A 26,061-nucleotide genomic window follows, 5' to 3' on the forward strand; every position below is an offset into this window, starting at 1 on the left:
GGGGAGGAATGAGAAGGGGGAGGGGGAAGAAGAGGAGAAGGAGGAGGGGAGGGAGGAGGGGGAGGAATGAGAGGGGGAGGGGGAAGAGGAGGAGAAGGAGGAGGAGAGGGAGGAGGGGGAGGAATGAGAGGGGGGAGGGGGAAGAAGAGGAGAAGGAGGAGGGGAGGGAGGAGGGGGAGGAATGAGAGGGGGAGGGGGAAGAGGAGGAGGAGGAGGGACCCTCCATCAAGGAGTGTTTCACCCTTGCTGTCACTGTGGACAATATTCTCTGGCTTCTGCTCACTTCACTCAGCATCAGCTCATGGAAATCTTCCCAGGTTTTACTGAAACCTTCCTGCTTGTCATTTCTTACAGCACGGTGGTATTCCATCGCCTCTTGTCCAGCCATTCCCCAACGGATGGGCATCCTCTTGATTTCCAATTCTTGGCCACTGCCAAGTTATTTTGTATATGTGGATCATACTCCCATTTTTATGATCTTCTTTCTTGGGATACAGCTTTGGATGTGGTATTGCTGAGTCAAAGGTTATGCACAGTTTTATAGTCCTTTGGGCATAGTTTCAAATTGCTCTCCAGAATGGTTGGATCAGTTTACAACTCCACCAACAATGCATTAGTGTTCCAATTTTCCCATGTCTTCTCCAGCATTTATCATTTTCCTGTTTTGTCATATTGGCCAATCTGATGGGTGTGATGTGGTTCCTCAGAGTTGTTTTGATTTGCGTTTCTCTAATCGATAGTGATTTAGAGCAGTTTTTCATATGACTATAGATAGCTTTAATTTCTTCCTCTGAAAACCATCTGTCTGTTCATATCCTTTGATCATTTATCAATTACGGAATGACTTCTTATAGATTTGACTCGGTTCTCTATATATTTTAGAAATGAAGCATTTATCAGAAACACTAGCTCTAAAAATTGTTTCCCAGCTTTCTGCTTCCTTTCTAATCTTGGTTGCATTGGTTTTGTTTGTGTAAAAACTTAAATTTAATCTAATTAAAATTATCCATTTAGCATTTCATGATATTCTATCTTGTTTGGTCATAAATTCTTACGTTTTTCATAGATTGGACAGGTCAATTATTCCTTGCTCTCCTGATTTGCTTGTGGTATCACCTTTTATGTCTAAATCATATACCCATTTCACCCTCATCTTGGTATAGGGTGTGAGATGTTTCTCTATGCCTACTTTCTGCCACACTATTTTCCAATTTTCCCAGCATTTTTTGTCAGAGAGTGAGTTCTTATCCCAGAAACTGGGAGGCTTTGGGTTTATGAAACAGTAGATTACTATAGTCCTTTAGCACTGTGTTTTGTGTACCTAACCCGTTCCACAGAGCCACCATTCCTTTTCTTAACCGGCACTGAATAGTTTTGATCCATGCTGCTTTATGATACAGTTTTAGATCTGGTAAGGCTGGGCCACCTTCCTTTGCATTATTTTTCACGAATTCTCTTGATATTCTGGACCCTTTCTTCTTCCAGATGAATTTCGGTATTATTTTATCCAGCTCCGTAGAATCATTTTTGGCAGTTTGATTGGCATGGTGCTGAGTAAGAAAATTAATGTAGGCAGACTTGCTGTGGCCTACCACCCGTGAACAATTGATGTTTTTCCAATTATTTCAGAAGCACTTTGTAATCGTGGTCCTATAGCTCCTGGGTTTGTCTTGGCACGTAGACTCCCAAATATTTTATATTGCCTACAGTTCTTTTAAATGGAGTTTCTCTTTCTATCTCTTGCAGCTGGGCTTTGTTGGTAATACATAGAAATGCTGATGATTTATGTGGGTTTACGTTATGTCTAAAGTTGTTAACGATTTCGAGTAGTGTGTTAGTGGATTCTCTTAAATATATCATCACATCACCTTCAAAGAGTGACACCTTTGTTTCTTCATTGCCTGTTCTAATTCCTTCAATCTCTTCTTCTTTTATTGCTAAAGCTAGTATTTCTACTACGGTGTTAAATAATAGTAGTAGTAGTGGGCATCCTTGTTTCAGGCCTGATCTAGCTTATCCCCATTACATAAATGCTTGTTGATGGTTTTAGATAGACACTAGTCATTTTAAGGAAAACTGCATTTATTCCTATGTTCTCTAGTGTTTTTAATAGGAATGGGTGCTATATTTTGTCAAAAGCTTTTTCTACATCCATTGAGATAATCATATGATATTTGTTAATTTTGTTATTGAAGTGGTCAGTTATGCTGATAGTTTTTATAATATTGAACCAGCCCTGCATTCCTGGTATAAATCCCACCTGGTCATAGTGTATTATCCTCATGATAAATTGCTGTAATCTCTTTGCTAATATTTTATTTAAATTTTTTGCATCGATATTCATTGGGCAAATTGGTGTATATTTTTCTTTCTCTGGTTTGGTTTAAGTATCAGTGCTATCTTTGTGTCATAAAAAGAATTTGTTAGTACTCCACCAATTTTCCGAAATAGTTTATATAGTATTGGAATTAATTATTCTTTAAATATTTGGTAGAATTCACCTGTAAATCCATCTGGCCTTGCAGATTTTTTTCTTAGGAGTTCATCGATGGCTTGTTCGATTTCTTTTTCTAAAATGGGACTAAGTATTTTATTTCCTCTTTTGTTAATCTGGGCATTTTTTGTATTTTATTTTATATTTTATGATATTCTTGTAAATATTTGTCCATTTCAGTTAGAGTGTCAGATTAATTGGCACACAATTGGGCAAAATAGCTGCTAACTATTGCTTTAATTTCCCTTCATTGGTGGCGAATTCACGCTTTTCATTTTTGATATTGGTCATTTGGTTTTTTTCTTTCTTTTTTCTAATCAAATTAATCAAAGGTTTATCTTTTTAAGTTTTTTTCATAAGACCAGCTGTTAGATTTATTAGTTCAATAGTTTTATTAATCTCTCCTTTGGTTTTCAGAATTTCTAATTTGGTATTTAATTGAAGATTTTTAATTTGTTCTTTTTTCTGGCTTTTTTTAATTGCATGCCCAATTCACTGATTTCCTCTTTTTCTATTTTATTCATGTAAGCATTTAGAGATAAAATTTCCCCCAAGAGCCACTTTTGCTGCATCCCATATGTTTTAGTATGTTGTCTCATTCTTGTCATTCTCTTGGTTGGAATTATTCATTGTTCACCTGCTCATTCTTTAGGATTAGATTATTTAGCTTCCAATTGGTATTTAGCTTCTCTTTCCATGGCCCTTTATTACATGTAATTTTTATTGCATCGTGATCTGAAAAGGATGCATTTAATATTTCTGCCTTTCTGCATTGGATTGTGAGGTTTTTATGCCCTAACACATAGTCAATTTTTCTGTAGGTACCATGTACCACTAAGAAAAAGGTTCAAACAACACTCACTGCCCCCCCTTCTTTCCCTCTACTGTAATAGGTCTTTTGTGCCTCATCATGTGATGTTATTTACTATATTCTACCTCCTGCTTTCCTCTTCTCCCAGTACAATTCTTTTTTTTCACCCCTTAATTTTTTTATATCATCACATCAAAGCCAACTTATACCCATATCCTCTGTCTGTATATAGTCCCTCTAATGGCCCTAACAGAGATACAGTTTTCAAGAGTTAGAAGTATCATCTTCCTATGTAGGGATGTAAACAGTTTAACCTGATTGAATAACATGTTTTTTCTTTCCTGTTTATCTTTTTAATGCTTCTCTTGAGTCTTGTATTTGAAGATTGAATTTTCTGTTCTGCTCTGGTGTTTTCATCAGGAAAATTTGAAAGTCCCCTATTTCATTGACTGTCCAACTTTTCCCCTTCACTTTTGCTGGGTAGGTGATTCTTGGTTGTAATCCTAGCTCCTTTGCCCTCTGGAGTATCATATTCCAAGCCCTCTGATCTTTTATTGTAGAAGCTGCTAAGTCCTGTGTGATCCTGACTGTGGCTCCTTGATATTTAAATTGTTTCTTTCTGGCTGTTTGTAGTATTTTCTCCTTGACCCCATAATTCTGGAATTTAGCTTTAATATTACTTGGAGTTTTCATTTTGGAATGTCTTTCAGGAGGTGATCAGTCAATTCTTTCAGTGACTGTTTTACCCTCTGGATCCAGGATATCAGGGCAGCTTTCCTTGATAATTTCTTGAAAGATACTATCCAGGGTTTTCTTTCTTTCTTTTTCATTTTTATCATGGCTTTCAGGTAGTCTAGTAGTTTTAAAATTATTCCTCCTGGACCTATTTTTCAGGTCAGTTGTTTTTCTAATGAGGTATTTTATATTTTCTTCTATTTTTTCGTTGTTTTGACTTTGTTTGACTGATTCTTGATGTCTCATAGAATCATTAGCTTCCACTTGCCCAATTCTAATTTTTAAGGAATTGTTTTCTTCAGTGAGCTTTTGTACCTCCTTTTCTACTTGGCCAGTTCTACTTTTTTTTTTGCAGGGGAGAAGGCAGGGCAATTGGGGTTAAGTGACTTGCCCAAGGTCACACAGGTAGCAAGTGTGTCAAGTGTCTGAGGCTGGTTTTGAACTCAGGTCCTCCTGACTCCAGGGCCTGTGCTCTACTCACTGTGCCCCCTAGCTGCCCCCAGTTCTACTTTTAAAGGACTTGTTTTCTTCAGTGGATGTTTTTTCTCATTTGGACAATTCTGATTTTTAAGGAGCTGTTTTCTTCAGTCAATTTTTGTACTTCTTTTTCTAAGCTGTTGACTCTTTTTTCATAATTCTCCTAAATAACTCTCATTTCTCTTCCCAATTTTTCTTCTACTTCTCTTACTTTGTTTTTAAAATCCTTTTTGAGTTCTTCCAAGAAGACTTTTTGGGCTTGAGACCAATTCATATTCCTTTTTGAGGCTTCACGTGTAGGCATTTTAACATCGTTGTCCTCTCCGAGTTTGTACTTTGATCTTCCCTGTCACCATAGCAGCTCATTTTGAAGCCTATTTTGTGACTTTTGAAGTTGAGCTCTGTTCCTGGGGCACAGGGGGCACTGTCCCAAGGTTCTTGTGCTGAGGGCCAAGGGCCTGGAAACTGACTTTGTGCACTGGGGCCTCAGGTGCCGGTGGCTTGCCCATTGCACTGGGATGGCCCAGGTTAGTGGTGCCTGTTGTACGCTGGGTTCCTGGGCTGGCAATTTGCCTCCTCACTGAGGCTGAGGGCCTCATAGTTGGCTTGTTGATCTAGGACCTTAGGGCCTTGGGTGCTGATCTTAGCTGTGGCTAAGAGGTTCCTGCCAGTTTGCCTGGATTCTGTCTGTGCTGGGGTGTGCTCTCTTTTAACCCAAGAGAGACAGATCTTTGTTGAAATCCTTCTAAGTTATCTTAATCTGGAAAAATGTTTCACTCCACCTTCTTGTGGGTTCTCTGGCTCCAGAATCTATTTAGAGGCTCAATTTAGTGTTGTTTCCAAGGGAAACAGTGGAGAGCTCTGGCAACTCCCTGGCTTTTCTCCGCCATCTTGGCTCCCCCTATCAAGATGAGTCTTCTTGATTCTAGGCCAACACTCTATGCACTATGACTCCACCTAGCTGCCCTGTTTTCATGATTTCCACTTTGTAACACAATTTGAGATTTGGTATTGCAGGGCGCCTTTCTTCACGTGTTTTTCATTGATTCTCTTGATAGTCTTGATCTTCTCTTCCCCCAGATGAATTTTGTTATTATTTTTTCCAGCTCTGTAATTCTTTGGTGGTTTAATTGGTTTGGCACTGAGTAAATACGTTAATGTAGGTAGAATTGTCATTTTATTTCATTGACTTAGCCTACCCGTGAGCAATTAATATTTTTACTTTTTAGATCTATTTTTATTTGTGTGAAGAATGTTTTGTAATTGTGTTGCTGTAGTTCCTGGGTTTGTCTTGGCAGGCAGACTCCCAAGTATTGTAGAGTGTCTGCAGTTATTTTCAATGGAATTTCTCTTTTACTTCCTGCTGGGTTTTATTAGTAACATACTGAGAGGTGCTGAAGATTCATGTGGCTTTGTTTTATATCCTGAAACTTTTCTGAAGTTGTTAATTGTTTTAATTAGTTTTTCAGTTGATTCTCTAAAGTTCTCTAAATATACCATTGTTTCATCTGCAAAGGAGTTAATTTTATTTCCTTATTGCCTATTTTTTATTCCTTCAATTTCTTTTTCTTGTCTTATTGCTGTTTTTAGCATTTCTAGGACAATATTGAGTCATGGTGGTGATAATGCACATCCTTGCTTCACCCCTGATCTTATTGGGAAGGCTTCTAGCTTATCCCCATTACAGATAATGCTTGCTGATGGTTTTAGATAGATATAGCTTATCATTTTAAGGAAAAGTCCACTTATTCCTATGCTTTCTAGTGTTTTTTAATTAGAATAGGTGTTGTATTTTGTCAAGTTTTTTCTGCATTTATTGTTTTAATCATATGATTTTTGTTATTTTTGTTACTGATATCAGTCATGTTGATTGTTCTCCTAATTTTGAACCAGCCCTGCATTCTGGGTATACCTCTGGTTAGAGTATCTGTTCCTTGTGGTTTGTGCTGTAGTCTTTCTGCTAGTTATTTTATTTTAAATTTTTGCATCAATACTCATCAAGGAAATTGACCTATAGTTTCTTTCCCTGTTTTGGCTCTTCTTGGTTTGGGTATTAAAATCTATTTGTGTCATAGATGGAATTTGGCAGCACTCCTTTATCTATTTATTCAAATAGTTTGTATAGTATTGGAATTAATTATTCTTTAGATGTTTAGTAGAATTCACCAGAGAATCCATCTGATCCTGGGGATTTTTTTCTTAAGGAACTCAGTTATGGCTTGTTCAATTTCTTTTTCTAAGATGGAGTTAAGTATTCTATTTCCTCTTCAGTTAATCTGGAAAATTTATGTTTTTGTAAATATTCATCCTTTTCACAGATTACCAGTTTTACTGGCATATAATTGGGCAAAATAGCTCCAAATATTTGCTTTAATTTCATCTTCATTGGTAGTGCATTGACTCTTTTAGTTTTTGATATGGTCATTTTTTTTTGTTCAGGGGGGACGGCAGGGCAGTCGGGGTTAAATGACTTACCCAAGGTCACACAGCAAGTGTGTCAAGTGTCTGAGGCTGATTTTGAACTCAGGTCCTCCTGACTCCAGGGCTGGTGCTGTACTCACTGAGCCACCTAGCTGCCCCTTGATAGTGATTATTTGCTTTTATTCTTTATAAAAGTGAAATTAGTCAGTGGTTTATCTTTTGTTGGTTTTTCCGTAAAACCAACTCCTAGATTTATTTTTTAGTTCAATGACTTTTTGACTTTGAATTTTATTAGCCTCTCTTTTAATTTTCAGGATTTTTACTTTGATGTTTAATTGGGGATTTAAAATTTGTTATTTTTCTAGTTATATGTCCAATTTGTTGATCTACTCTTTCTGTCTTTTATTGGTATTGTTTAGAGATATATATTTGCCCCTGAGTACCGCAAATTTTGGTATGTTGTCTCATTGATGTCATTATCTTTAATGAAATTATTCATTGTTGCTATGATTTGTTCTTTGACCTGCTCATTCTTTAGGATTGGATTATTTAGTTTCCAATTAATTTTTAACGCATGCTTCAAAGGCTCTTTATTGAATGTAATTTTTATCATATTTTGTTCTGAAAAGGTTACATTTTCTGCTTTTCTGCATTTGCTTGTGATGCTTTTATACCCTAACCCGTGGTCATTTATTTGTGAAGGTGCCACGCACAGCTAAGAAATAGGTGTACACCTATTTCCATTAAATGTTCTCCAACTTTTCTAAAATTCTATTTATCTCCTTAACCTTTTTCTTGTTTTATTTTATGGTTAGATTTATCTAGTTTTGGGTAGGGGAAGTTGAGGTTCCCCCACTAGATGAATCTCTGTACTCAACTGTGTATGTATGTGTATTCTTCCTTCCTTTTACCAGTTTAAATGACAGTGAGGTTCAAGTGTCAGCTGATCCTCTCTCCCCGTTTTCCCCTCCATTGTATAAACTCTTCCTTGCATGCCTCTTTTGCGTGAGAGAATTTTTCCTGTTCTGTGTCTTTCTTTGCCCCTCTCCCAGTGCATCCCTTCTTCCATCCTTCCAGTCTTCTGAAATTATCCAGACATAATAGAATCACCCTCAAGGCCTCTGTCTAATTAGACTCCCTCTAGGACCCCTAGTGATGATAAAGTTCTGAGGAGTTGTATGCATCATGTTCCCATATAGGAATGTAAACAGCTGAACCTTAATGAGACCCTTGTGATTTCTCTTTCCTGTTTACCTTTTATGCTTTGTTGAATGTTAGGCTTTCTATTCACCTCTGGTATTTTCATCAGGAATGTTTAAAAGTTCTCTATTTCATTAAATGTCTATTTTTTTCCCCTGGAGGATTATACTCAGTTTTCCTTGGTAGGTGATTCTTGGTTGTAATACTAGCTCCTTTGCTTTCCAGAATATCGTATTCCAAACCCTCCATTCCTTTATTGTGGTGTCTGCTAAATCTTATGTGATCCTGACTGTGGTTCCATGGCACTGGAATGATCTCTTTCTGGTTGCTAGCAACATTTTCTCTCTGGAATTTGACTCTAATATTGCCAAGCAGCTAGGTGGATAGAATGCATGGCCTGGAGTCAGAAAGAGTCATCTTTGTGAGTTCAGTGTGACCCTGGGTGAGTCATTTAACCCTATTTGCCCAAGTTTCATTATCTGTTCTGGGGCAGCTAGGTGGCACTGCAGTGAATAGAGTCACCTGCCTGGAGTCAGGAGCACTTCCTCCTGAGTTCAAATCCAACCTCAGACATTTACCAGCTGTATGACTCTGGGCAAGTCACTTCAACTTGTTTACCTCAGTTTCCTCACCTGTAAAATGATTTGTAGAAGGAAATGATAAACCCCTGCAGTATCTTTGCCAAGAAAACCCCAAATAGGTTCACAAAGAGTCTGACACAACAGAAACAACCGAATAATAACAACAGTAGCGTTCATGGGCGTCTGCCTCTTGGGATCTCCTTCAGCAGGCGATTGGTAGATTCCTTCAGTGTCTGTTTTACCCTCTGGTTCTATGACATCAGGGCAGTTTTCCTTGGTAACTTGTTGAAATACGACGTCTAGGCTCATTCTTTGATCGTGGCTTTCGGGTAGTCCAGTAATTCCTAAATTATTGGTTCTTGATTTAACCTTTTTTAGGTCACTTGGTTTTCCAGTGAGGTATTTCACATTTTCTTCTATATTTTTAGTCTTTTGACTTTGTTTTATGATTTCTTGATGTTTCATGGCATCATTAGCTTCTTTTTGGTAAATTTTAATTTTCGAGGAGTTTCGGTCGTTGTGTTGCTCTCTTCCCAAGTTCTTAATTCCCTTTTCATAGCCTTCTTCATAGTATTTTTCAGTCTTTTAAAAAATCTTGCTTTAGCTCTCCTGGGACTTCCTGTTGGGTTTATGTCTAATCTGCATTTTTCTTTGAGACTTTACCTTGTCATCTTTGGAGTTTGTTTGGTGCGCTTCTGTGTCACCGAGGGAGCTCTTTGTGTCTAGGTTCCTTTTTTGTTGTTAGCTCATTTTCCCAGCCTATTTCTTGACTTTGGCCTTTATGTTACTGCTGGGCTCCGCTCACCTGTGGGAAGGATGGCTGGCCCGACCTTCTGTCCTCTTCCTTCTGCTGCTTTCATTGCTCAGCCGGGGGTCTGCAAGCTTTAGTGCCTCTGGGGGTGAGATCTGGGAGGTGGTTCGCTCCCCGCCCTCCTCTCTGAGGTCACAGGCTCCTCTCCCAGGTTTGGGTCTCTGAGCTTGTCCTTGGCTGGGTGTTTGAGCAGGCTGCTGCTGGGCCCGGCTGCTATCAGCCCCCTGGGAGGCCCTGTCGCTTCCGAATGGCTAAGCTGCTGGCTCTTTCCCTTTTCTGAGACCACTACCCTGGTCATTCCATGCGGGCGGAGGTACGGGGCTGACAGCTGGGGCTGAGTCACAGCTCTGCTGCTGGCTCAGAGCCACCAGCTCCATTTCCAGAACTTGTCCCTGGCTCAGTGAGGGTAGCTCATGCCCCATCATGCCGTTCACTTCTCCTTGTCCTGGATCCATGACTCGGAGCTTCCCGATGGTACCTGTTCCTGCACCCGGTGTTAGTACAGGGGCCCCCCGGGTGCTTCTCCTACCCACTGCTTCATGCTCTACTGCCGTGTCTTGGCCCTCTTTTTATTCCTGGGTGCTGGAGACCTCTCCTCCTGTCTCCCTAGGCTGTGTGGCTTAGGAACATGACTTCCTGTGACTTTTCCTTGGCTTTCTTGCTTAGAATTGGGTCTGGCGTGCTCCGTAGGTCATTGGGGAGGAGCTGGCAAAGATGCTCCCTGTCCTCGCGGCCTCGGCCTCATGGCTCCGTCTCCTCTCCCTCCTCCGACGGTGACTGCCCATTTGCTGCTGACGGGAACAACTGTCTCTCCTTGGTCAGTCACCCAGAAGACCTCGATCTCCACACCAAGAGCCACCCTTTGCTTACTTTGGGCTCCTCTCCTCCCTGGCTATAGCTACAGCAGCCACGGCTATCGTCCACTTCCCCGGGAGCCTGCCGGGTCCGGAGGTGGAGGAGAGCTGGCTTCCTCCCCAGAGCTGGTGTGGCCGCTCGCTTCCTGCTCACTCTGGAGCTTCCTCCTTCCCAGGCTCTTCAAGGATTCCGAGTGATGCCGTGGCTGTGATACTCCCGGACCCCGCCCCTCCACACTCTGGTGCTGCTTTTTGTGTTGTTAAGCTAGCTTTTGGGGAGATGATGAAATTGTGGAGATGAGATGGAGAGGGGAGAGGGCCTGGGGCAGAGTCCTGGGGTGCCACCCAGGGCTGGGGGGGGGGAACAAGCTGAATTAATACTGAGCCAGGTGTGTTCTGAGAAGGAGCGGTCAGACAAGTTACAAAGAGGCCACTGGAAGCTGGAAACTCAGCTCCAGAGTAGAAGGGGCTGCTTGAGAGGGTGTGTGTGTATATGAGAGAGAGGGGGAGGGGCGGGGAGGGAGGAAGAGAGAAAGAGAAGGAGAGAGAGAGGGAGAAGGAGAGAGAGATACAGGAAGGGAAGGAGGGAGGGAGAGAGAGAGAGAGAGAGAGAGAGAGAGAGAGAGGGAGGGAGGGAAAGAGAAAGAGAGCAGACATGCTAATAGGCACCTCTGAGCAGGGACTGGACAAGCACCTGTTGAGTCTGGCAGAATGGGGCTTCGTGGGGGTCCGGGGTGGCTGCCATCGCCCCAGTCCTGCAGTTCTCTTAGTGCTTTGCAGTGATTCCTGGGGTGCTCCAGGAATGTGTAGGTGCCTTCTTCAAGGCATTTAGCATCCTGAGTTTGGGACATCATTCTTTTCCTCTCCTGTGTCCCTACTGTTTGGTTCTTTTGTGAGTGAGGCTGCATGCCTTGGGCCAGTCAGCTGGGAATGGGGCCAAGAAGCACGAGGCAGGTTTGACAGCATCTGTTCGGTGCTTCTGTGGGAAGGGCCGTCCTGTTGCTTTGGCAGAGGAAGCGGTGTAAGCCTTCTGCCCACAAACCCTGGGTCCCAGCACTTAGCGCTGCTAGCAGAGGGCCCTGGGGAGGTCTTCGCACCCTTGAGTTGAGGCAGTCATAGGGACAGTGACCTAAGATGGACCCAGCTTGGTACAAACCATAGAATTACTGGATAATTGGAGATGGCCGGAGTGGAGAGGAACAGGTGGCAGGCTTTGTCCTCAGTCCAGTCATCGTGGTGATGAGTGTGCTTGTGGCTGAGACACCATCAGGAGAAGCTGTTCTCCCCGTCTGTCCTGGTGGTCCTTCCTCCCGGCTCACTGGTATCCTCAGACCACAGTGGCATGTCGCCTTTCCCCCTCAGTGTGCACCCCCTTAGTGTTCAGGGTCTTGGTTCGTTAGCTTCCCTCCCGCCCCTGCCAAGAATGGCTGGGAATATTTTTGTACAGATCGGTCCTTGGGTCTTTCTGGGCCTGGCAGTGAGGGGTGTCACTGGTCCCGAGGATGCAGTTTAGTGGCATTTGGGGAATGACTCGCGAATGCTTTACACTGGCTGGACAAGTAGCAGCTCCACCAAGAGCATATGAGTTTGTCTTTTCTCTGACCCCACCCTCACCCCCTCTGTCATTTGTTATTTTCTTCTGTCAGCTTTGCTGACCTGAGGGGTTTGAGGTGTTATAAAAGGAGCATTCTCTCACCTGATTACTGAGACCTTGGGTTCTTTCCCTTGAGAAGGGCCTGACTTTTAGAAATGTGAATCGGTTCCTTGTCTCACTTGGAACATGGGCCTTTGTTCCCCAGTTACCGGTTTCTCTTGGAATCTCAGCTGCATCGGATTTTAATTTTATGTGATGGCAGTTGTCCATTTCACCTTCTCACGTGCTCTGTCCCTTGTGTGGGCAGAAACTCCTCTCCTAGGCTGGACAGGCAGTTTCTTCCTCACTCCTCTGATTTGTTGAGGACATGACCTTTTGTGTCCATGTGGAGACTCTCTTGATGGACGGTGTGAGCCTCTGGTCCTTGCCTCACCTCAGCCAAGCTGCTCTCCGCTGTCCCCCACAGCTGGGGTCTTGTTGTGCTCCACTGATGGACCCCTCTGTTTTTCACATCGTGACAAGGGCCTGTTTAGCCTCTTCTCTTTCTTCCCTTCAGAGTCTAGACCTCTGGTTCCTCCCAAGGAATCTCATCATTATCGGATCTTTCTCAGATGGCTCTCAAAGCTTGGCTCCCCTTCCCTGCCATCCTGTGCTTGTGAAATTGTTTGTTTGAACCCAAGGGGAGGCTTGACATTTATCTGTGGACAGACAATCATATAGACATGGGGGGAGAGGGAGGGGAGAGAGGGAGAGAGAGACGGGGAAAGAGAGAGATAGAGAGGGAGGAGAGAGATGGGGGGGAGGGAGGGCAGGAGGGGAGTGGAGAGAGAGAGAGAGAAGGAGGGAGGGAGGGGAGTGGAGGGCAGAGAGTGAGTGGGAATGTGTGTCGGAGTCCCTCTGATGCTGGAGGCATGGGTTGCAAGGCTGCCCCCCTTGTGCGATCCTTCTGTGGGACCTCACAGGGTGGGCCGGGGCTTCTGGAGATGGGGTGGAACGTGCCTGAGGTGAGCAGGTCAGGGGATTTAGCCTTCCGGCTCATCCAGCTGTTTCCTCCATGGTCATTCTTGGCTTTTGCATGTGTTTCTTTCCTTTTCAGGCAGTTCTGTCTGGTGATGAGAGAGAGGGCTTGAAGCATCCTGGGCTGATGCTAAAATACTCGACTTACAAGAATCTGGCCCAGCTGGCGGTCCAGCGGGATGACCTGGAAGCAGCCATGGAGCTCTACTTGGAGGTAATGGCAGCCAGAGCTCCTGCTTCCCCAGCCACTTGTGGCCACTTGGGGGCTGCTCATCAAGGGCTTAGAACACCTCATCCCCACAATCTGTGTCCCCTGCTTGGGCCTCGGTGGGCCTGGCCTGTCTGACCCCTTCAGCCCTAGCCTCCCCATGCTATACCCTCACCGGTGAAGAATGTGCGCCTGTCCTTGCTGACAGTGGCATTTCATTGCAAAGGCCCAGTCTTCTCCTCAGAGCCAGCCGTCTGCTCCCAAATCTGTGGATTTCTTCTGCTTCTGCATCTTCTTGCTCCCCACCCCCCTCTCCAGAGGCCTGCTTCCTCGGCAGCCTCCCCATGTGGGTACTGGTCATCCCTTCCCAGGAGGCCCAGCAGACTTGTGCTGTGCTTCTCTCTAGCGGCTCTCAGAGGTCCTGGGGCCCAGAATCACCTGGTGCGTCTCTGCCCTTCTCCTCCCCTGGGCATGCAGCTCTCTCTCTAGGAAGCCATCAGCGTCCTGACGTCCTTGCCTCTGTCCTCTGGGGCACTCTCGGCCATCTTCCCATCTTCCTAATGAGGGTCAGGGCGCTGCCCTCCCCCCCTCTGGTGCCCTGTCTGGCCCCCATTTCCTTTGGGGACCTTCTTTCCCTGACCCTGGGAGTACAGAGAAGCTCAGAAGGGTCTAGTCCTGGGGCGGGGGTGGGGTGGGCAGAACAATGCAGGGCATTGACTGCTCCATCTTTTTACAAGTGGCTGAGTCCCTGCTGACCTCTGGGTGCTCACTGCCTGGCCCTCAACCTCCCCAGCCCCTTCCTCCCCTTGGCCTCCCCTCCCCAATTCCCCCCTAAACCCCCTCAGCTCCTCCCCCCTTGAGCCCCCTCAGGCCTCCCCACCCCCAATCAGTCAGCTCTCCCTCGCTCTCCTGCACTATTCTGGATTCTTGGAGTTGGGCACCCCTATCCCTCCCTCATTGTCCATTGTCCTTCAGTGTCCTCGTTCTGCTTTTTGTGCACTCCGTGAGTGGATTGGGGGCCAGGATCTGGGCCCTGAGAGGCTGCGCCTTCACTTTTCCTTTCGTTTCTCCCCTATCTTTCCAGCTCTCTCCTCCCTCCCTCGTCTCCCCACGCCTCACCTGGGCCCTCCCACGGCCAGCTGTCCTGCTGTGCCTCCTGCTCCCCCTCATCTCCCATTACTCAGGTGCCAGCATCTCTGCCCATGAAGAGGGTGCCTCATTCCTGCCCAAGGCAACCGCTCCTCCCGCTCAGCCGATCCCTTTCTGTGCTGTCTCCTCTCTGTCCCTCCCCCCCCAACTCCCCTTCTCTCTCTCCCCTCTCCCGGCTCCTGCCTGCCTACGAACCATCCTCCAAACTCCCTCCGGGATCCCTGCGGCCCCTCACTGTCCTCTCGGCTCTCATCTGACCTTTGTAGCTAAGCTTCAGGAAAAAGGTGTCTGCACTTGAGGCTTCCTTTCATCTCAGTGCTGTGTGTAGTCTGATTCCTGACCCCAGTCCACCGAAACTGGCCTCTCCAAAGTCACGAGTAGCCTCTTGGATGTCCAATGGCCTTCTCTCCATCCTCATCCTCCCTGTCCTCTCTTGGATCCCTCCGTCCTCCTCTCTTCTCTCTCTCCTGGCTCTCCTCCTCCCTCTCTGGCTGCTTTTTAGGTGACCCCTGGGCTCTGTCCTGGGCCCGCTGCTCTTCTCCCTCTATCCCGCTTTTCTGGGTCATCTTATCACCTCCCATGGATTTAATGACCTGCTGATGACTCTCAAATCTATCTCTCCTGCCCTGACCTCTCTGCTTACCTTCAGTCTCAAATGTCCCAACCACCTTTCATCCATCTCTAACTGGACATCCAGCAGATGTCTTACTCTCAGTGGGTCCAAAATGACTCCTACCTTCTCAGTCACTGTTGAGGACACCCTGTCCTCCTGGGCCTTCAGGCTTCCAGCCTCGGGGTCATCGCAGGCTTTTCCCTCTCTCATCCCCCCATATCCAACATGGTACTGTCACCTCTGCATTGTCTGTCCTCTCTGATGCCACCCTCACCCTGGCACGGACCCTTATCTCTTCACCTCTGGACTGTGGCAGTAGCTGCTGGCAGGGGTGGAGGGTTTGCCTGCCCTGGTCTCTCCCCACTCCAGTCTATCCTCCACTCAGCCTCCAAAGGTTCCCTAAAGCTCAGGTGTGATGACCTCACCCCCTCCTCAGTGGCCTCCAGTGCTTCCTGTGGCCTCTCCTTGACAAGCACCCAGTTCACCTGTCTGGTCTTCTTGAGCCTCATTCCCCTCCAAGACATCCCCTGGTGTTCTTTGTACAACATGCTCCATTTGGGAGGCAGTTCAGGCAGGTCAGTGGTGTAGGACAGAGCCTAGGGCCTGGAACCAAGAGGACCTGAGAAGGAATGTGGCCTCAGGCTGTGTGAGTCTGGGTGGGCCATCTCACCTCTGCCTCCCCTTCAGGGTTGTTGTGAAGACTAAATGAGATAGTATTTGTCAGATGCTTAGTGTGGTGCCTGGTACGTAGGAAGGCTCTCCTTAAGGTTTCCTTCCTCCTTCCTCCTCCTCCCCTCTCTCCCTCCATGACTCCTTCCTATTCTGCTCAAGGCCTTTCTTCCTCAGTGGACACCTTTGCTTTGCCCCTGGTCTTATTAGAAAGACCCCTGGTGTTCCTTGCTCACCTGCGATGTTCCAGGAGCTCCGAGCAGGGTCTCGGTGCCCTGAAACAATAACACAGTTTGCTAAAGAGACCCTTCCCCTTGCCTGTGGACTGGTATTTTCCCAGGAACTTAGTTGTGTAGACCCAGGTGGTGTTGGGTGACAGCGGTCCTCGTGAGTCATAGGCTTCCAGGCCCCTTCCAGCCAGCCCTGCACATAGGTCATGGCCAAGCCATCAGCTGCATCTGTTTGCATGTTTCTAGGCCGTGATGCTGGACTCTACAGATGTCAACCTTTGGTACAAGATTGGCCGTGTGGCCATGAAGCTGGTGTGCATCCCACTGGCTCGCCATGCCTTTGAGGAGGGGCTCCGCTGCAATCCTGACCACTGGCCCTGCTTGGACAACCTCATCACGGTCTTGTACACGCTCGGTGACTACACCAGTGAGTCCGGCCTCTTCAGGGGAGGGTGCCAGAATGGGGCCTCACAAGGCCCCGAGTGTCCCCCTCCTCAGGGAGTGTCCTTCACAGGCAGCTCACCTGTCCACCTTTCTGCTCAGGAGGTGGCCCAGAGGCCTTAAGCTGTCCTTGTCACCTTGTTCGTGCCCTTCTAAAGAGGGGGGGTGCCCAGAGCTGCCCTCGGTGCTGTAGGGGCGCCTCACTCCCAGCAGGCTCTCCCTCTCCTCCCCACCGCCCCCAGGAGTCCTGTGCTAGCTGCCTTGGCTCCCTGCCTTTCTCCCATCTGCTGCATGTAACTAGCAGGACATGGTCCTCAAAGCCAGCGTGGTTTTTTCGGGGGTGGGCGCTTTCTTTGTTTTCCCCAGCGCTTAGCTCAGGGCCAGCCCACTTACTGACTGACTTATGGGCTGTCACAGATCTCCCTTTTGGCCCTGCCCGCTGAGAAGGCGAATGCCCTCCAAGGATGCCCCGGTAGAAGGGTCAGCAGCTGTCCTTGGCTCCCACTGACAACCTAGGCTATCTCTAGAAGGGGACGGACAGTCATGGGTCTGAGGGGTGTGGGAGGAGCTGGGCAGGGGGAGCACGATGGGTACCTTCATGTGTCAGAAGGCCTGCAGCCCCGAGAGCTTGTGACATCCCGGTGGGCCGCTTTCTGAGAGCTTCCCCTTCTCAGCTCTGGCAGAGGATGTCTGAGGAGGGAGTGAGCTCCCCGTCCTTTGTGTGTGCTGCTCAGCAGCAGAGGGCACCGGGGCCAGGTTCGCATTCATTAGCAAGGGAAGTGAGGGCCAGATAGTCATAGTCAGGCTGGAGGAAGCCCCTGGCGTGGGAGGCTTCTGGAGGCCTGTTGCCAAGTCTTAGAGGAAGGGTGTAGGGCAGGGCCGTCACAGGGATGCGCTTTGAGCCAGGGAGGAAGGTGCTTAGGGGAGAGAGGGAAATAGACACACCTGGTGGGAGGGCGCCAGAAAACCCCAGATGGGCTGTGGAAAGTTGGACACAACTGAAAGTTTATTGTGAGGGCCGAATATGTGCTTGCAGTGCCCGGCACACAGTGAGCACCACCCTTGGCTTCAGGCTTCATCTCTGTACCGGTGACTCCCATGGGTCCCTCCCAAGCTCTAGGCCCACAGGGTCCACTGCCTGCTGCTCAAACTCCCTGGCCACCTTTCCCCCCTGGCCCCCACCCGTTCTGGCCAGTCAGGGGCAGGGCTTCAGCCCCTCGCATCTCTCTTCCCAGCTGGTCCCTCTTCCCTGCTCTGTTTTCTGCCCAGCTGCCTGAAGGACCTTCCTGAGGAATAGGCCTTGTATTTGTGTGCCTGGCCTGTGTCCGCACCAAGGCACTGCCAGTCTCCCAGGGGACAGTGTTGTCCACGTCCTGCAGTCCCCCCTTGGTGAGGATGCCACAGGCAGCTGCTCTGGGCCAGGGCCCTCGCCCTCAGACATTAGAGCCACCCCCCATGGGCAGCAGTGGGGAGGAGGGACAGGGGTGCTGTGGCTCAGTGGTCAGTGAGAGACTGGCCAGTCAGCAAGGGAAAGCACACTCCTTTGTTACTGGCTGGGATTTTTCTCCTCTTTTTTTATTTAGGCAGTGTAGCAACAAACACTATCATCAGTACAATACAAAAACCCATCAAAGGCCGATTCTCCATGACTCAGATATCCAAGATCTCCTCGTAGGCCAGCGAGAGGAGTGGGGAAGAGAGGGGCTTTGGACTGTGTAGCTCAAGGAAGGGCCAAGGCCCTCCTGGGGCCTAGGAGTGGCCCAGGTGGGCAGAGGGACAACTGGGGAACAGTTCTGGATGAGAGTCAGCTTCCTGTGGCCCCCCCTCCCACTGCTTCCTTCTTCTGGCCCCCTGAAGTCCTTGATCTTTTCAGCTGTAATTCCTTTTCTGCCTAATCTCATTCATGGCTGATGGCAGGGGGAGGGAGGGAAGAAGCATTTCTGTGATAGCTGCTGGGTGCCCAGCGTCGTGCCCAGCACCTTCCACGCGCTGCATGGCCTGGGGAGGTGTTGGGGGATCCAAGGCTCCATCTCGGGACTCTGTTCTGGGGCTAGCTCAGTTCCTTTTCTGTTCAGTCACGGGGCTAGCCCAAGGTCTCCATTCACGGAGAATCAGGAGGACACCTTATTGCATTGTTTGAATCCAGAGCCGTGTGGCTGGGAAGCTGGAGCCCTCTCCCTGCTGCTTAGAGACCCTCCACCAGGACCGGGGTCAGATCCGAAGGTTGACGCAGGAGCTTCAGGCAGCCGTGTGTCCTCTCTGTGACCAGTTATTGTTTCCATGTTCCTTCGACTGAATACAGATGCGTGGTGGAGTGGGCCCCTCCTTTCCCATTTCAGGGAATTGTACCTGTTTGACTTTCCCCCTCCTAACTTCTGATGAGACAGACCCCCAGCAAGGGGGCATCTGGCTGGGGGCGCCAAGGCCCGAAGCGTGCTGTGCCGGTCATAGGGATTCAGTGCGGGGTGTGAAGGGTACAGAGATGTCTCACCGTTTGTGAAGCGGAACCCGCCTTTGTGGGGCCCTGCTGGAGGCGCGGATGGATGGGACAGAGCAAAGGGAGGAGGCCAAGCTGCCTTGGAGGTGTCTGGCATGGACTGAGGAGCTTAGAAAGGGAAGAAGGCCCTGCTTCCGCCAAAATCAGAAGTTCCCACCTTCCTTGGGGCTGCCTTCCAGTGCTGGCTTTGCTTTTGGTCCCCTCGTGTTCAGAGCTCAGTTTGGAGCTGCAGGGATGGGCCTGACTGGCTCTCTTCTTGGGCCTGACCATCTCATCTCCTCTCTGTCTCTGCAGCGGGCCTGTACTTCATCTGCAAAGCCCTAGAGAAGGACTGCAGATACAGCAAGGGGCTGGTGCTGAAGGAGAAGATCTTCCAGGAGCAGCCCTGCCTCCGCAAAGACTCTCTGCGCATGTTCCTCAAATGGTACTTCTGACTCTGTGCCCGCTGTCTTCAGGTCCAGCGCCTGCCCGCTGTGTCCGTGAGCCCCGGGCTCCGGCGCCTATTCCCTGTGCCCATTGGTCTTTGGCTGGATTGTTTCCAGCCACCCCCCCACCCCGCAACCACCTATCCCTGGCTCCAGCACCTGCCCCCTGTGTCGTGGGTCCCCAGCTCAAGCACTTGGCCCCTGTGCCTATTGGACTCCAGCTCAATTACTTGCCCCCCCGGCAGCTGACCCTCCCTGGCTCAAGCACCTGGCCCTTGTGCCCTCTGGTCCCCAGCTTGAGCACCCACCCCCGCTTATCCCTAGCTTGAGTGCCTGCTCCCCATGGCCACCTGTCCCCTGGCTCTGGCCTCATGGTCCTGCTTTGTCCTGCAGGGTGGGAGGGTAGTGGGGGAGGCCATGTCAGTCGTGGGGGCCTCTGCTCAGAAGTTCAGCTTGAGCTGGAGGTGGTCTTTGCTTTCCTTTTTTCCCCATCACTCCTCCTCATGGGGCCTGTTTCCTCCCTCCCCCAAAGCCCTGATCCCCTTGTTTTGCATTCTTGCTCTTCTCCTCTGAGCTCCCCTTGGGGCACTGATCTGGGGTTTCCCCACATCACTGGCAGTGGGGCGGTCCAGCCTCTGCTTGCAGACCCCTAGGTGGGGTGCCCTTGCCGGACGGCTCATGGCATCGAGAAGCTTGCCTTGGTTTGCCATTTGCTGCTCCTGGGTTCTCCTTTAGGATGCCCTTGTCTCATGTCCCATCCCAGATGCCATAATAAGAGGGGGCCCTGCCAGCACAGAATGTTAGTCTTGGGTGCTTTAGGTGGCATGTTTATCATGGACTCGTAGGATGGGCCACTAGAGCTCTACCCTCATTCCTCCTGGGCCCCTTGTACGGGAGGCACCATGCAGGCCTGACTTGGCAGTTCAGCCGTCCTGCTCATGCTGTCCATGGTCCCCACTCAGCCCTGCCCTGGCTCTGTTCCCCTAGACCTGTTGTCCATGTTGACCACCCTCGTGTACCCTGCTCCCCACTGTCCCTTCTCCTCCAGCCTGAATGTCCCAGACTAACCCTGCTTGCTGCGACTCCCAGGTGGTCAGCAGTCACTGTCACTGTCCCTCTGTAGGTGGGCTCTCCTCAGCCCCAGGGCCTGGGCCTTCTCCCAGGCCAGCTCCTGGAACCGGCCCCAGAACCGTCACACTGGCCACTGGCCAATACTCTCCCCTCTTAAGCCTTTTTCAATCAGCAAAAACCCGCTTTGTTCCTATTTCCATTCCCACCCCCCTCCCCGCCCCATTTTAGAAAGAACCAAACTCCATTACAAATGCGTTGAGTCCAGCAAAAACCCAGTCCACAAAGGTGCTTGTCCCTCTCTGAGGAGGGCAGGACAATCTTTGTTTCGTTGAGATGGTTCTCTTGGCTCTGCGGCTTTGCTCCCTTCCCTTGGCAACATTCGTTGTCATCTTCCCCAGCTTCTCTGAGACCATCCGTGGCACAGCAAAGTTGTGTCACGTTTCTGCACACCCCTTGTTTGGCGGTTCCTTAGGTTTCACTTCTTTGCCACCTTGAAATGAGCTGTTATAAATATTTTTGTACATCCTTAGAGTTTGTTTTTAGGCAGCTAACTGGCCAGCTAGTGGGTAGAGCATCAGGCCTGGAGTCAGGAAGACTCATCTTCCTGAGTTCAGATCTTACCTACTTGTGTGACCCTGGGCAAGTCACTTAACCCTGTTTGCCTCAGTTTTGTCATCTGTAAAATAAGCTAGAGAAGGAAATAGCAAGCCACTCCAATATCGTTGCCTAGAAAGCCTCTAATGGGGACAGAAGAATTAGACGTGACTGAAACAACAGAGTCTGTTTTGCTTAGGACTGATTCCTCCCTTACTCCACCCTGTCTGTATTTCCCCACCCCCCTTTCCCCTTTTCCTCCTGTTTCCCTGATGAATGAAATATATTTCTGAGCCCAGCTGGTTGGGCATTTTCCATTCTTTTTGTTCTTTCTGTTCTTAAGCTCATCAAGCCCGAACAGGCCCACTCCCACGCTCCCTCTGTGATCCTGATGCTGATGGGGCTCCAAAGGGCCCCATATTGGAGTGTAGGCCATTCATTCTTGATCCCTGGTCATTCCAGTTGACTCTGCCTCTCTTCCCTCCTGTGTTTGCACCTCAGAGTTTCTCCACACCTCTGCTCTCTTCCTGGGGTAGGCTTAGAAGTCCCTGTCCAGGGACCATTTCTGTATCATGTTTCCAGCTCTGCGTTCTTGCGTGGTCGTGGCTTCTTGGTCTTGAGGGATGCTGACCGAAGCGGACTGTGACTCTATGTTTTCTTCCTCCATGGGTGCTGGCCAGATAGATGCTTGGGGCTTGCTCTGAGGTGGGGAGCAGCGGCTTCTCTGGCTCTCCCAGAGCGGGGCTGCCGTCTGTTGGGATCTCTTGGGTCCATTCCTCTGCTTTGTGCCTCCTTCCCCAGTTCTGGTATTCCTTCTTGGCTGTGTTTCTCCTCGAGCCTCTCATTTTACTTCTGTTTTGTTCCCCTTTTATTCTGTCTCTTCCAGAAAGTCTGGTTCTGCTTGTGCACAGGCCGCGTTCTTCTGCATGCTTGTGCTGAGTGTCCCAACCTCCCAAAGGCGGGGGATTCCTTTTGTCTTTGCCCATTCTGTGGACTTGGTGTTAGGGCCTGCTTGGCTGCTGGTCTTGCTGCTGCAAGGCAAGGTCAGGGATCGGGGTGTGCTGGGGGTGGCAGCGTGTCTGCCAGTTCCTATCCTGGGTGAGGTTGGGCTGGCGCATCAGGAGGTGCTGCTCCCCTGGAAGTCCTGCCCTGGCTTTTCCTCTGCAGCCTTCAGGTTGGCCTCAAAGTCCTCCAGACACCGTTGGCTCACGAGTGCCGGGTGCCCTCCTCTGTTTGGTCTGCCCGAGACCTGTCACCACAGAGGTGCCCTGGGGTGGGCCCGGGTCCTCCTCATGCCCTGGGCGCTAGAGCATGCCCAGTGACTCACTGTGACTTGCTTGGGTCTTCCCGACCAGGACTGGGTCTGGGGCATTTTTTGGTCATGTTTGGCAGAGGTTTTGGGCTGGGGAGTGCCTGCCTTCCTGTTTCTCTACCCTCTTGGCCCCTCCTCTAGTGATGCTTCTGAGGCTTTTGTGGCCCTCTCTTCCCTTCCGAAGTGTGCCTTCTCAGGCACCTTGGTGGGAGCCCGTGGAGCCCTCTCCCTTCTGCCACTGCCGAGAGCCGAGGGTCATCAGGCAGGGTTCGCTCGTCGTCTCTCAGCAGGGAGCCTCTGCTTCCTCACTTTGTTCTTCCCAAGTGTTTCCTGGCTTCTCCCCTCCAGGGACAATGGCTGTCCCCATGCCTCAGTCACCCGAAGGTGTCCCTGTTCAGCTCTGCCTCATGCCGGTTTTTCCTTTCTCTGCCTGGGTCCTAGTGATATGTCAATCCATGACGTGACTGTGAGTGCTGCGGAGACAAAGGCCATTATCGATGAGGCTCTGGACCTACGTAAGAAGAGGCAGGCATTGTTGGTGCATGAGAAGGAGGCAGACCTCCGTCTGACTCAGCCTATCCCATTCTTCACGTAGGTCCTTGGTGGGGGGAAGGGAAGGGAGTGGCCATGGTGCCTCAGCGGCCCTCGCAGTTTGGGAGGGTGGACCGCACTGTCTAGCAGGCCCCCAGGGGGCACAACTTCTCTACCAGAGAAGAAAGAGCTTCTCGGTTCTCTCTTTGCTCTTGTCTGTGCTGCTGGTGAGAAAGACCTCAGGACTTTGAATGACAGAATCACAATGGATACTGAGCAGCTGGCCCCTGGGGTGACAAGGGGGCCCCTCCGCAGACCCCCGGGGTGACAAGGGGCCCCCACTGACCCCATCCTTTTGGAAGATGTGTGGGTCATGTGATTCTCTGTCACGAAGCTTCAGCAGTGGTCCAGCAGCCATCCCCCTAGGGTCCCTCCTCCCTGGGGTTCACTGTTGGCTCAGTCATGGTGTTTGAGAGGGGGAGGGGATTCGTGTGACCTCCTTGTTAGGAGGTGTGTAGTGGAGGGCAACAGGACTCTGCGCCTGCCCCTGCTGCCGTTGACTCTTGGACCAGTCCCTTGAGTAAAAGCAAAGATGGGGCCTCCCCAGGAGGGAGAATCCGTGGCGTGGTGCCTGTGAATGCTGGGCCACTTCCAGAAGGCGCTGTGATTACGGGCAGCCCCAAAGTTTGGCCTGCCTCTCAGCCCCTCCCCGTCCCTTAGCACAGAAAGGGCTGCTCCTGGAGCCCAAGGCTGCCGGCCAGCATCAGGGGGAAGGGGAACAGGGCCGTGGCTCGGGGTGCCCTGTCTCTTTCCTTCAAGGCTGTGCTCGGTATCCCAGGACTGGGGTGATGGGGGGATGTTGGCAGGTGGGAGAGCCGAGTGGAGGACCTTTTGCCCCCACCCTCGGTGGAGGGGTAGAACCAGGCCTGGCTCCCTTCTGGGGGGGCTCAGGGGGGGCACCTTGAGCACCGGCCCTGGCCTTGCCTCTCACCATCCAGGTGGAAGTGCCTCGGGGAGAGCTTGCTGGCCACCTATGGCCACTTCACATCATGCGACCCGCCTCAGCCCAGCTTGGGTAGGAGAATCGAACTCTCGGAGTATCGAAACCCTGCCTCACTTTCCATCCCTGCCCCGCCTTCGGCTGCCGTCAGCGTCCCCCCGCCCCCTCCTGCTGTGGCCTCAGCACCAGAGCCGCTGTTCCCCTATGCTACCATGGCACCCAGCTTTTCTCTCCCCAACCAGAGCTTACTGGAGGCTGTCACTCCTCTAGGTGAGCCAGTGCCGGGTGTTTGCTGATGGAGGGTGGGCAGGGTCCGAGGGAGCATCGCCCCCAGGGCCAGGGGTGTTCCTCAGTCTATATTGGGCATGGATCTCCCTCCTTTCCGGAGAATGATGGCAACCCACGTTTCCAAAACTCTTTGGGGGGTGCTTCATGGCAGAGGAAACATGCTCAGTCAGGTGAATGACCATGGCCTGGGTCATCCAGCCAGGAAGTATATATATATATGTGTGTGGTGTGTATGTGTGTGTACACCTAAGTGTGTCGTTTGTGTGTGAGTATGTAGTATGTGTGTCTGGTGTGTGTGTGTGGGATGTGGTCTGTATATATGTTTGTGTTGGGGGGTGGTGATTAAAAAGGTTGGAGAGACCCAGTTTCTGGGTAATTCAGTCATTTTACTACACACTGATTAATGAAAGGAGGGCCACACAGCTGTCCCTCTTAGACCAAAGACCGTCATGGTGGCAGCTTGCCCTTTGCGTGGCCTTGAAGAGTAGCTGTTCCTGAGGCTGGGAACCCACCCTGATTGGAGAACAGTTAATGAGGGGCTGAGACTGACAGAGAGACACTCCCCATCCCCAGAGCACCCCCAGCCTGGGCCAGTGCCCTACGCCTGAGCAGAACCCAAGGGCTGCTTCTTCTGGGGGGTCTGAACCAGAAAGTTCATCCAGTCTCCTTCTCAGCCACATCCTTCGGGAGACTGAACTCCTTGAGATCAGGAGTTTAGGAAAAGGGGGAAACGGTGAATCTCCCTGAATTGTTGGATAGTAATCATTTCTCTCTGTTTGGTATATGTTGAGTCTATGCGTGGTGTGTGTGGTGTGTGTGTGGTGTATGCATGGTGTGTTGGTGTGTGTACAGTGTGTGCGTGTGTGTGTGTGTGTTGCATGTATGTGCATGCTCCCTGGCACTCTGCCCTGCCTTGGCTGCTCGGCCCATGGCTCACTGTGACTGGCCTTGGCCATGCAGGGGATGCCTCTGGGGGAGACAAATCCAAGAAAGGCGTCAAGCGGAAGAGGCCGGTGGCCGAGGAGAGCGGGGAGACGGCCAAGAGACGGTCCGCGCGTGTCCGCAACACCAAATGTAAGAAGGAGGAGAAGGTCGACTTCCAGGAGCTGCTGCTCAAGTTCCTGCCGCCCAGGTACCGGGGATGGATGGATGGACAGCTGGATGGACGGGTTGGGGGCGGGGCAGAGAGGCCTCAATGGCCCTGCTGGCCCTCCCTAGGGCAGGGAGCCAGCCCCATGCTCTGGGCTTCTCTGTGAATGTGTCTGCAGCCCCTGCCCTCAGGGAGTGCCCTGCTGGCACCAGCAATGTCCATGTGGCTGTGGTGGGGAGGAGCAGCCAAGAGGGCCTGAAACAGGCCCAAAGGGGGAAGAAGATGGACAGGGAGGAGGGGGTCATCTTTGTGGGGGACCCTGGATAAGTCCCTGAACCTCCGCATTCTCTTCAGAGGAATGGGGTTTAGATGCGTCCTCAGCCAGTGATGCTGTGAGGCTATCTTCTGGCGGGCCGACCCTGGGGAGGAGGCCGCTTGTCATGTGCTCCCTGGGCCAGCCATCCCTTTTTCCTGAGTGCCTTTTGTGTGCCATCAAGCCAGCTTGGGGAGTCGATTACGGGCCAGGGGAAGGGTCACTGAGGAGTTGGAGTGTTGGGGGCTCCGTGGGCAGGGAGGGGCTTCAAGGTGATTTGAAGAAGGGATGAGCTGTGATGGAGGTGGGGGCAGTGAGGCCCGCCATCCTGGGGAGAGGCTGGGATGGCGGCAGATGGGCCCTCGCCAGCTTTGGGGGTCAGTCAGTGTAGAAGGGCCAGCCCCTGTGAGAAAGCAGCTCCCCTCAGGCCACCGGAAGCTCTCGAGCAATGGAGGCATGAGACTTGGCCTTCCCTCTCAGTGCCGGGCTCTGTCAGGCTAGAAACCAGACACAGGGGATGTGTGTCACTCTTTGGAGGGCCCAGCAGCTGCTCTCTATGTAACTGGATTGTGCTGGGTGCCTGGCCTGTGAGGACCATGACGAACCAACGTCTGTCCACGAGATCTTGGGCAGCA

At 50.2% G+C, this 26,061-nt stretch overlaps 1 protein-coding gene across 1 annotated transcript in view; it reads left to right on the plus strand.

The window, feature by feature from the left end:
• CABIN1 (calcineurin binding protein 1) overlaps positions 1–26,061 on the plus strand; it is a 132,246-nt gene that overhangs the window by 2,432 nt on the left and 103,753 nt on the right. Inside the window, exons 5-10 of the mRNA XM_036736470.1 lie at positions 13,075–13,209; positions 16,111–16,291; positions 19,097–19,226; positions 22,646–22,795; positions 23,734–24,005; positions 24,984–25,155. Coding sequence (XP_036592365.1) covers positions 13,075–13,209; positions 16,111–16,291; positions 19,097–19,226; positions 22,646–22,795; positions 23,734–24,005; positions 24,984–25,155 — 1,040 coding nt within the window. The remainder of the gene's footprint in view (positions 1–13,074; positions 13,210–16,110; positions 16,292–19,096; positions 19,227–22,645; positions 22,796–23,733; positions 24,006–24,983; positions 25,156–26,061) is intronic.

The sequence above is a fragment of the Trichosurus vulpecula genome, chromosome 1, assembly GCF_011100635.1.
Source record: "Trichosurus vulpecula isolate mTriVul1 chromosome 1, mTriVul1.pri, whole genome shotgun sequence".
Taxonomy (NCBI): Eukaryota; Metazoa; Chordata; class Mammalia; order Diprotodontia; family Phalangeridae; genus Trichosurus; species Trichosurus vulpecula.